The sequence below is a fragment of the Rutilus rutilus genome (assembly GCF_951802725.1).
Source record: "Rutilus rutilus genome assembly, chromosome: 25".
NCBI classification, from domain to species: Eukaryota; Metazoa; Chordata; class Actinopteri; order Cypriniformes; family Leuciscidae; genus Rutilus; species Rutilus rutilus.
This window is the reverse complement of record NC_140229.1, coordinates 26,968,953-26,981,199: the sequence shown is the minus strand read 5'-3', so window position 1 is coordinate 26,981,199 and position 12,247 is coordinate 26,968,953. Positions and strand designations below refer to the sequence as shown.

The window sequence follows — 12,247 nt, the reverse complement described above, 5'->3', positions numbered from 1 at the left end:
CTGTTGCCTTATTGACCACGGAATATAAGATCTTGTCAAAATGTCTTGCTAACAGGTTAAAGAAATATGTACATACAATAGTGCATAAAGATCAGACATATTGCATACCAAATAGGTCAATAATGGATAATTTGTTTTTAGTACGAGACATTTTAGACATTTGTAAAACATTTGATTTAGGAGTTGGATTAGTTGCCCTAGATCAGGAAAAAGCTTTTGATCGGGTAGATCACAATTATTTATTCAACTTACTTAAAAGTTTTTGGGTTTGGGTTTTTTAAAATTGGATACAACTCCTTTATGCTGGCGCTTCATGTATGGTAAAAGTTGGGGGCGGTTTGAGTAAACCAATTTCTGTGTAAAGAGGAATACGGCAAGGCTGTCCGTTGTCTGGTTTGCTGTACAGTATTGCCATTGTACCTCTACTTTTTAATTTAAGAAACACTTTACGTGGGTTTTCAATACCAAATGTGATTCAGAATGCAAATGTCTCTATTCCTGCTTATGCTGATGATGTGACTGTGTTGGTTAGCGGTGGGCAAGATTATTACTGATATCACATTTATATGAGAAGGCTTCATCAGCAAAAGTAAATTGGGACAAAAGTGAGGCTTTTTGGCCAGGTCAAGATACTCTACATTGTTTGCCATCACTGCCAGGAAAGCTTAATTGGGGCAAAGAAGGGTTAAAAATCTTGGGAGTTTATTTTGGTTTTATCTATTTATTTTCAGAAGTTAAATTGGGAGGGTGTAATGGAGAAAGTATGCACCCGTTTGTCTCGCTGGACTTGGCTGCTACCCTAACTATCCTACAGGGGGAGAGTCTTGATTGTCAATCACTTGGTTGCTTCCACATTGTGGCACAGATTTAATGTGTTACAACCACCGGCTGGACTAGTGCAAGAAGTACAAAGAAAGTTGGTGACCTTTTTCTGGTCCGGGCAACATGTACTGTTTCTTCCGATACAAGGAGGAGGCCACAGTTTGGTGGATATCAGATCCAGGATAATGACATTTCGTTTACAAGCTGCCCAGAGACTATTATACAACAATGATAGCGCTTGGTTTGACACCGCAGTGGCACTTTTGAGAAGAGCTGGTGGAATGGGACTTGACAAGCATTTGTTTCTGATGAAGCTAGAAGAGATCCGACTCCTTTCTACAAATCTGTTCTGGAAGCCTGGAAAGTTTTTGCCTTTTCAAGATCACCTGAAGTACCTGCGTGGATGTGGCTGTTGGAGGAGCCATTGTTTCTTAACTCTTTCCTGCCTTCGAGACTTCTATCCTCAGCCTTCCTGCGTGCCCATCTACTGTCTGCTGGGTGCACAAAGCTGGGGCATTTACTACGCACCAGTTTGGAAACCTTGGGCAAGAAAGCTGGAGCTAAGTCAACACGAATATTACAAAAGCTCACCACAGAGGTGATTGGAGAACTGGATTTTAACTATCGTTCTTTCCTGGACAATCCAGCTATAATAGATGAATGGAGAAGTGGATGTGAGTATTGTTTCCCCTCTCTGACTGTAAGAGCTGCGGTGGGGAACTGGCAGGAACAGAGCAAAGGTCTACTGTCATTCAGAACTCCACAAATGGATGGGTTTGAGTCAGTGGGAAAGAAAGCCCTTTATGTCACCTGTGTAAAGGTGTCTAATTTACATTCTTTGACTGGGGTTCTTTCAACGAAATGGACAGACGTTTCTGTTACTGACTCTTCCCCTAAAGGTAGTTGGCGTATCCTGTACAAACGTCCGATCGACCAGCGGACTGGTGCCCTCCAGTGGAGGATTGTACACGGATCTACAGCTACAAACAGACATGTGGTGCATCTTGATCCTAGAGTTAGTGTGGGTTGTCCTTTTTGTGTAGAGACTGAATCTGTTTTTCATTTGTTTATGCAATGTACAAGGTTGATGGATTTGTTTTCCCCGTTAACAGAGTGGGTTACATCTTTGGGTGAAACTTTTTCTTTTCAGTTGTTTATCTTTGGTCCAAAGTTGTCTTGGTTTTACTTACTTTCTTATTTGGTAATGCAAAATTAGCCATTTGGAAAACTAGGAAAAATAAGATATCAGGACAAGGTGCAGTAAATCCAATGTGTTTTTGGGCCTAGTGGGTTCTCGTCTCGTATTACAAATTGGTTGGGCGTTTACAACCTTTTATGGAAATTTGGGGGATAAACCATGTCTTATGTACAGTTTATGAAGATGAATTGTTTATAATTGTTGTTAAAGTGTGTTAATCCTCTCTCGCTCTCTCTCTCTCTCTCTCTTTCTCTCTCTGCATGCTGGGAGTTTTGGGGTGAGAGTGACGTTGAGTGAGAACGGAGCTGCAAAACTTAAGTTTAGTAAGCGTTTCATCTTTGAGTGTTTTAATCAGACTATGCCCAGTGCTAAAAAAAGATTTTTGCAACCATGTCAAAGTCAAAAAGAGTTGCTGTCCATCCTTGCAGCGTTTTTCTGAAGTGAACTGTGTGTTCTTACCTTAAACAGCCCGTCAGCCAGTCTCTGTGGTTTCCACCGTTCGCTGTGGAGAGGAACGACGAGGTGACCTCCAGCGCCGCCCCCCCGCCCGGCTTCGAGACGCTCAGCACCTCAGTGTCCGAGCTCGGGTCCGGGGGCGCCAGGAAAAGGCTTCTGTCCTTCAGCCGCTGCTGGATCATTGGAGTGAGGGGGATGTCGAGGGCGAAGGAGGGCTCCGGGGCGGTCTGGGAACGGGGTTCAGGTTCAGGTTCAGGTTCAGGTTTAGGAGTGGAGAGGGTGTCCAGCGAGTCCATGCTGCTATAGAGAGTCGCCCCCAGACGCTCAGACTCCAGGATGCTCTCGAACCGGCAGCTGAAGACATCTGTGGAGTCACTCTCACCTTCAGGACTCCTGAAACACACAAACACAGCTCAATAACAGCTCAGCACACAGGGCGAGAGGAAACAGGAACACCTAAACAGAAGTTGGCTTTGTGACATACACACCTACTTGAGGAGTAAGCCCTTGTTAGAGAATTCATGATGGGTAAAACTCAAGCGTATGCTATGACATATGCTAATCTGGCAGCGAGTGAATTTCACAAAAACAGGGAGGGTCACATCTCACCCCAGAATGAAAAGCATGAATCGAATTACATTTGCATAAAAAAAAAAGAATAAAGCCTTTTAGAAGCATAGTTCATAAATTAAGGACATTTCTTCTCATTTCTCATTTCTTCTCAAATTAAGGACATTTCTTCTCAAACTATCATTTCCATAAAGCATTTATGCATCTTATTTCTGAAATACAGTATTATTTTACCAATTTGGTAACACTTTACCATAAGGTTCATTAATGAACATTAGTTAACTACCTTAACATGAACTAAGAATAAACACTACTTCTACGGCATTTATTAATCTTAGTTCATATTAATTTCAACATTTAAATTAATTTGTTAACATTAGTCAATGCACAGTGAACTAACATGAACAAACAATGAACAGCTGTATTTTTATTAACTAACATTAACAAAGATGAATAAATACTGTAACAAATGTATTGCTCATTGTTAGTTCATGCATTAACTAATGTTAACTAATGAACCTTATTGTAAAGTGTTACCAATGATTATTATGCAAATCCACATAATTTAAAGGGGTCATATAATGCCATTTTTGTACAAGCTAATATGATTCTTTAGGGTCTAAATTAAAAGTTTGTAATATACTTTAATTAAAAATTCTCATTAGTATTGTAAGAAAACACTAATTTTACCTGGTCAAGAACAGCTCTGTTTTAAGCACGCCGTATAAGTGCATGTGTCTTTAAATGATAATGAGCTCTGCTGACCCCGCCCCTCTGTTCTGTGGGGCGTTTTGCCACAACAACACAGGTGGAGTGTTGCCTTGACAACAGTTGAGGGTAACGTTATATTTTGAAGAATGGCAGCGGGAGTCTCTGAGGACACTGTGCAACCGTATCAATTTGAACTGGAGTTGGAAAACAGGACGTTTCTGAATGGTTGGTTAACGTAATGTCACTTTGATCTATCTTTGTGTGTACTGGCAGGGTAGAGTAGTGAGATACGAACGCTATGTGTTTACTGATGTATACGTTAGTTCATTGACAGATTGATGTTACAGCTAATGTTCATGAAAAACTTTTTTCCGGTAAATGTAGGCTTGTCAGTGATGCATAACGGTATCTATGCAGTGTTAGGTACAACTGTCAGGGCTGAAGCACTAACATTTTACTGATCTGTTTAAAAAATAACCAGTCTGTGAGACTATGATCGTTATTAGGCACATAAACAACACTAATACCTTTTTCAATGTTCTCGTTTATAAAGCAGTCTGCTGAAATGATTCGCGCAAACATGAAAGCATTGCTGTTGCGCGGACTATGATGACAGACAGCTCACGAGCAAGTGAGGGCGGGTCTGTGTTGAAACGCTGCTGTCAATCAACAATCGTGGGAGGGGCGTCGATTTTGTGATGTCATAAAATCGAACGGCTTGATTTGAGACGGGGGAAAACATATAAGGAGATTGAAAAAAAAACACTGGATGGATTTTTATCACTTTATGATGGTTGTGTACAGGCACTGCCAACACACATTTCAGTACAATCAACTTGTAAAAGTGCATGTACCATTAAAGGACCCCTTTAAGGTCGTACAACAAATGTGTTAATTGCCATGACAATGCAACTTTATGCAAGATATTATTTATGATCTGTTTATGTTCTAGAGAAATTCATGAGAGCCGCCCACAGGAAGTTACAAATGCCCAATTCCATTAGAAAGCCACAAGCCTGGTTCCTCTTAGCAGCTGAAAGCGAACAGCGCTTCCTCTATTGTGCTCGATCAGTTCGTACGAACACCAAGCAGAAAGAATAAAGGAAGTGAAAGCCATAGAGAACTGACTGTATACAGTAAGTAGATGAGCTGATGAACAGGGCGCTTGAACTCTGTATTGTGTAAAGTGCAGGCGTGTCTCTCTATGGCCCTGTTCACGCAATTTACATATGAACTGATGGAAAAACACGGAGAGCATCAGCTTTAGTTTCTGCTCTGATCCCATCCGAACACAGTGAGTGTGTGTTAGAAATCAGGAATGGTGAGAGAACATTGGGCCTCATTCACCAATATCTTCCTAAGAATTTTTTAAACTTTGTACTTGATAAACTTCCTAAGAAAAGTCTACGTCGGATTCATGACATGCTCTTAAACAACAGAATTGTTCGCACCTGTGCTCTTAGGATTGATGAATCCCACGTCTTCGTAATTGAAAGCGCGTGCCAGTTGTTCCTAATTAGCATAAGAAAACGCCCCACAAATTCCCATATAAGGACATGACACTTCAGGACCGTGTGCAAGAAAAGTTGGAGAATGTCCAAAAGACGCACAGACGGCGGTGGTCCACCGATCACCAGACCCAAAAAGACCTTCAGTAACTCTGAAATAGAAATTCTACTGCAACAGGTAAATGCCAAACGAGGCATAATATTTGATTTAATCAGCTTAATTGCTGATGTAAATTGCAGTGTTAGTGTTTCTATGCATACTATGATTTTTTTTTTTTCAACAAATGATCAGAAATACATTACAACAAAATACTATCATTGTAAGACACAGCTTTTTCACACATTTTGCTTATCTCTATTTCTATCAAAGCTGCGCACATACTTTTCACACTTGAAGTCCAACAATAGGACATTTGAAGTACAAAAGGTCACTTGAGTACTCATAGTCTCTTTGCTACCCAAAACATTTTGTTCCTGCAAGCTTATATGATTATATTTCTTTAAATGCTTATGAGTAAAAATAAAGTAAAAGATGTTAATACAAGTTGTACACGTCTAAAAGTAAAAGAACACGTCTAAATGTAAAAGAACACGTCTAAATGTAAAAGAACACATCTAAATGTTAAATTTCCATCACAAACGACTGTAGAATTAAATAAAATGCAGTAACCAATTATTTGGAGCAAACGGTCATCACTCATATGTGTGTAAGAGTGCTCTTGAGTGTGCGTAGATTTTGTTCTTAGAATAAGAACAAATCCAAGATAAGAAAACATTAGTGACTGTCAGAATCTTTGTAAAAAGTGCGTAAGTGGGGTTTAAGAGCACCTTTCTTCATAAGAAGAACCGAACCAAACTTGTGTCTCCAGTCTCAAGTTTAAATCCCGTCTGGCTAGAGCTCTTCCCATCATGTTTACTCATTAGGTGGAGAGTAGATGGTCTAAAGTGGACTATAAACATAAATATATACACACACACATGTGCTCCAGACCTGACGGCTATACTCCTAAAGGTTGACAGCAAAACTATACTGCCTTCTAGATTGTGGCAATACCGAAATGCATTGTGACAATCAGTGAAATAATCATTTAAAGTCAGCAAACAAGTCAAGAAAAATGCACATTATAAATATCCACATTTTTCAGTTTAAAACTAACATCACAGTAACAGCCCATGCAGAGCGTTTCACTTCATCAGATAAGATGCTGTCTATGAAAAATGCTGTGTTCATTTAAAAATTAATTTAAAAATGAAAAGTTAAATCTGCCTTTAGGCAAGTGAAGGACTGTGATGAAGAGGCACTGTACCTGTCAGAGGCGTTGTGTCCTGTGTGAGTGTGCTCGAGCTCTCGCCCCTGAGCCGCTCCTGTGGCGTCTGAGATCTGCGTGTCCCGACTCACTTCCTCTTTCACACTGCAGTTCTGCACGTCTCCGTTCGCTACACCCTCTGCCCTGCTCTCCACAAACCGCAGCTTCTTCGGCGGCTTGTCCCGCAGTTTGCCCCCTTCCAGAAAGCCGCTGAATATGCCCGGGATCTCGGCCAGGATTTTGTTGGATTCCTCTAGAGACTCGTCCCCGAGTTCTTCTGCTCCTGCCCTCTTGCACTCCGTCTCCTTCCCACTGTTTTCTGCAGCTGGAGTCGGGCTGGCGTGGGGGTTATTCTGGCTGGGCGCTGCAGTCCTGGGGTCCCGTGTGAAGCAGCTTATCTCGCTGGCGGCCGCCAAGACGGAGCTGGGGTCCTTGATGAGCGCCTCACACCACGAGTCGAACAGCAGAGAGTCTCCCGCGAGCTCAGACGGGCCGTTCTGAAGGTCCAGGCCCTGCTTGGCCATGTCCAGGGCTGGCGTCGGGCTTGGGCTGTGTCCGCTGCAGGGGATCATGGGTGAGGCGGGCGCGTCTCCTGGCGTCGAGTCCTGTTGGGCCGAGGCATGCTGACTGCGAGCGCTCAGGCCACTCAACAGCTTCGACAGCTCACGGTCAATCTCCTGGAAGAGGGACGTCTGGTCAATGTCATCGTCCTCGAGATCTGAGCCGCTTTCCTGGTTCGCTTGGGTTGGAGAGGTCACTGTTTGAGAAAACACAACAGAATAGAGATCAGTAGGTGTTGACTCACAGATCGAGTGCTGTAAAATAGTTAAAGGGATAGTTCACCCAAAAATTAAAATTACCCCAGGATTTAATCTTTAATTAAACGAAAAATCTGATATATTTATTCAAAATGTTGTTGTTGTTTTTGTTTTTTTTACAAATATAATGCATTATTACATGTATAAAAGGTTTTAGGGAGTTGCACCACATTATATATTTTTTTTTAAACTGAACAAACCTTTTCTTATCATAAAAAGGTACAATTATTTGCCATTTAAAGAGACTTGTTGACTTTGAAAATCTGCATGTTGGTTTTACCAAATTATTCTATTTTGACAGACAAACATATTTCATTTATTAACCCTTTTAAACCGTCTGTGTCGTCGCCGACACATACCAGCAAGCTTAATTTTACTGTAACTCTTCAACCGTTTGCACTATCAAAACCATTCGACCCTGACAGTAGACAACATGTGCTTTTCGGATGTGCAATGTGCAATATATGGCTTATTACGGTAATTTCATGCTTTCCGTCAGCAAATGACTGCAGCTTTCTGGCAGAGCGGGAAGGAAGGATTTGAACAGAGAGATATGACGTGCGGCAGAGTGTTAAGAGTGTTTTGGATTGCATAAAATAATAAAAGAAACGAACAAATACATGGCGAATGAAGTGTTAGACAGCAGAAGAGGGGATTGGGATGATTTTTTATGAAACTTGAGAGGCGGATGGCCGTTACTCTTTCACGTATCTTAGCATGTGGGGTGTGCATGTGTATGTGTGCGTGTGCGTGCCTATGTATGCATGCATTTGTATATGTGTGTGCGTGTATGAAAAAAAAGTGTCCTAAATGAAAACTGTGCAACCCAATGTCACAAAAAAGACTTGTATATATGTATTATAGGTCATTTTTCAACTTTAAAGTTTTAGTTTCTTTCATTCGTGATTTTTCAGTTGTTGTTTTTTTTTCTAAATAAAAATCTGATTTTTTTTTTTATTATTTTTGTATATTTGAATTCTATTTACAAACTCACCACACATTAAATGGGCAATAACTGTAATTTTTCGAAAGCTAATTTTTTTCTGAAAAAAGATGACACCTTGCACATGAAGAAAACACATTGTTTTAGAATGTTACAGTCAAAAAATCTAAATATGTGAAAAACACCTATTTTAGCTTCAGGGTCTAAAGGGTTAATAAGCATTTTGTTACCCCTAAGAACGAACAATGAAAAGAATGTGTAAAACTTAATAAGGTTTTCTTTCCATAATGTATTGAGAACTTTTCTATGACATCTGGACAACTATATTACCCTGATATTTTTTTTTACTTTATGCGATTTCAAAATTATAAAAATTTATTTTAATTCAGAAATTAAAAAGTGTAATCAGGTCATGTGTGAATTGTATTTTTTAATGCACAGGTTGAAATGTGAGGGTCTATAAAACATGAATCATCTAACTGTGATGCAGATCAGTCATGTTTGTTGAAACTGCTGAAACTCTCTTCACCAGGGGGCAGCAGGCCACTATAGAGGACTTACAGACTGAGTGACATGTACAATACAGCTCTCACAGTTCAGTGTGTGAGATTAAGATTAGACACTTGAATCTTAGACACTTAGGAATGTCTGAATGTCAAAAGATATAAAATATTAAAGCTGGTGGCATTTATTGTAAAGAAAAACATCACAGGCATAAGCAAAACATTTGGCAAAGAGACATTTTTTAGGTTTGAAATGATAAAGCCATATATAGATCTAGTGCACAAAATGTGGACAAAAAAATTATACTTTGGAAATTTAAGTTAAATACGTCAGCTAATGAAATATAGACAGACCGAGAGACAGACCGAGAGACAGACAGAGAGACCGAGAGACAGAGAGACAGAGAGACAGAGAGACAGAGAGACAGAGAGACAGAGAGACCGAGAGACAGAGAGAGAGACCGAGAGACAGAGAGACCGAGAGACAGAGAGAGAGACCGAGAGACAGACAGACAGACAGACCGAGAGACAGACCGAGAGACAGACCGAGAGACAGAGAGACAGAGAGACAGAGAGACCGAGAGACAGAGAGAGAGACCGAGAGACAGAGAGAGAGACCGAGAGACAGACAGACAGACAGACCGAGAGACAGACAGAGAGACAGACCGAGAGACCGAGAGACAGAGAGAGAGACCGAGAGACAGACAGACAGACAGACCGAGAGACAGACAGAGAGACAGACCGAGAGACCGAGAGACAGAGAGACAGAGAGACCGAGAGACAGAGAGAGAGACCGAGAGACAGAGAGAGAGACCGAGAGACAGACAGACAGACAGAGAGACAGAGAGACAGACAGACAGACAGAGAGACAGACAGAGAGACCGAGAGACAGACCGAGAGACAGACCGAGAGACCGAGAGACCGAGAGACCGAGAGACCGAGAGACCGAGAGACCGACCGAGAGACAGACCGAGAGACAGACCGAGAGACCGAGAGACCGAGAGACCGAGAGACCGAGAGACCGAGAGACAGACAGACAGACAGACAGAGAGACAGACAGACCGAGAGACAGACCGAGAGACAGACAGAGAGACCGAGAGACCGAGAGACAGAGAGACAGAGAGACCGAGAGACAGAGAGACACTGGTTGTGAGCTGCAATCCTAAGAATTTCTAGCAGATGCAATTCTCAGATAACTGAGAGATGCAGCTTTTCGGAGATGATTTTTTACACACTGATCACGTATCGTGATTTAGCATGTTAAACCTTCTCAGAAAAAAACTGGTTTCTTAATTAATCTTACTAAAAGCTACAGCCAACAAAGCAGGGCTTGTCTTTAACAATTAATATCAAGACAAACATTAAAAGTCTTCTTTTGCTTGAGAGAAATATTCCCTCTTGTGTGTGCAGTTTGCACAGCTTCAGGCGCACAGGAGATTATATGGATTGGGATGTAAGGTGTTGCTGTGCTCTGCTGGTTTCTGTGTCGTTTGTAGAAGCACAAGGAAACAGTGAGCCTCTGAGCTTCGTGACTCATGAATCCTCCTGAAACAGGTTTCATCATGAACGCTGCGCCACTGAAGCATGACACCCGTGATACAGAAGCACTAGGATCCTGGAGGAGCGTGTCTTTGCTGAGAGTTTAATCTCGTTCTGTATGCACAGTTCATTAATCATGTCAGTGATAACCACATTAAACAATTAAACTACATCAGAGACAAATCACATTTATATAACATCTGAACAACCAGCCGATAACACAGTGACATCACCTTCTTTTTTACAATACTAAACAAAGGTATGTTTCTTCACTGAATCTTTTTTTGGTATGTTCTAACTTCTCTCTCACCCAAGTTTCTCCCCATGAGCCCCGTCGTCTTAGGGAAATCCCATACATTACTCTCCGGAAAGACCAGTGTTGCCAGATCTTGCTAGAAAAACTGGGTCTGACATGCCCAAAAAAACGTCTCTCCAAAATAAGCCCAAATACATGACTGTATGCTGAAAATAACTTTTAAAAACCAGCCGAAAGATGATTATAATAAGTGTTATAATGGCACCACTGGAAGAAAATATGCTGTTTATACCAGCAGCCGCTCCATGAGTCAACAGTTGTTTACTTCAGTTGCCAGACAAAATGCGTTGGCTGGATAACATGCCAAAAATAGCGGACATCGAATGAATTCAGCTGAAGCCTTAATGTTGCTATAGTTATCACTACATCAATAATCACAGTTTTGGTGGTGACTCATGTTGATGACAATTTAGGGATCTACTCTCCAATTGGTTGCCTCTCTCAAAAGTGCATGATGTATGAGGACTGAGTATTATTATTATTATTACTATTATAAAAAATATCCCCATTGACTCTATTTATTGTCTTACCTAATGCACTTCATTGACCGGCGTCAAGTTTCACCAGTAAAGCGTTATGTTTGCTATCGAGTGGCAACCTGCAGTTGTTATCTGAAGAGCTATTTCTATATGCTTCAACACATGAAGAGTCGTGTTGGTATAAATGGATGTATTTAGGTTGATTCAGTGACTTTTAAAAAAAACTAAAAAAAATCAGTGTTTTTACTGATTACGTTATGAGGAACCACACAGATGTCACACAATTAGAAGAAAAGAAAGTTAGCAGCAGAAAATACAGCATCACACACAGAAGTGATAGGGAAAATGGTCTAGTGTAAGAATACAATACATCACATGCAAGTCAAAGTAGGCAAGAACATAAAGTACCGCAATCTGATGAGCTTGTGTCTTCTGTGTTTCCAAAGAGAAACTGGTACTTGGCTTTGGCAACACTCTGTGCGTGTGCAGAGGAGCCGCCGACACGATCAAACGCTTCTCCCTGCAAGAACAAGACACAGTTAACCTCACATGCTTCACACACTGACATCATGTTAACTGAACTGGATGACAAGGCTGGTTCAGATATCGGCTCATCATCAGTTGCAGGAGGACATGACGTCAGATCAGAACAGAGACTATGGCCCCTATCATTACAAGTGTGTTTTGCTAGTTTCAGCCCGACGCAGTTTTTCATTTTCACATCCTGCGCCACGATGTTTAAATAGCAAATGCATTTGCGCCCATGGGCTGCTGGTCTGAGAACCAGGTGTGTGATTGGGTGTATTGTTGGAGCGTTGCTATTATGAGGAACTGAAATAGACTCTGAGGAATAGAGTCATTGACCAACTGAAACCTGGTCTAAACTTAATGGCGCAGTATTTTTTTTGTTATTTAAAGAGCGGGTTAGTAACGTGCGCCTATGGCGGGTCCACAACGTGCTACACTTTGTCCCGTAGATGGTCTGCTTGCTCGCTTTAACCTCACACACACAGTTTTTCCACTATCAAATTCCGCCATGTAAATAGCGAATCCGCCTTGGCACGAGCGCAACTGCCA

General features: G+C 41.3%; 1 protein-coding gene across 3 annotated transcripts in view; it reads right to left on the bottom strand.

Moving 5' to 3' along the window:
- The window catches only part of psd3l (pleckstrin and Sec7 domain containing 3, like), a 126,458-nt gene that overhangs the window by 92,360 nt on the left and 21,851 nt on the right, over window positions 1-12,247 (bottom strand). For all 3 annotated transcript variants that reach the window (XM_084401477.1, XM_084401478.1, XM_084401479.1), the window contains exons 2-4: window positions 11,579-11,690; window positions 6,573-7,329; window positions 2,480-2,869 (exon numbers count right to left, since the gene is read on the bottom strand). In XM_084401477.1, coding sequence (XP_084257603.1) covers window positions 2,480-2,869; window positions 6,573-7,329; window positions 11,579-11,690 — 1,259 coding nt within the window. The remainder of the gene's footprint in view (window positions 1-2,479; window positions 2,870-6,572; window positions 7,330-11,578; window positions 11,691-12,247) is intronic.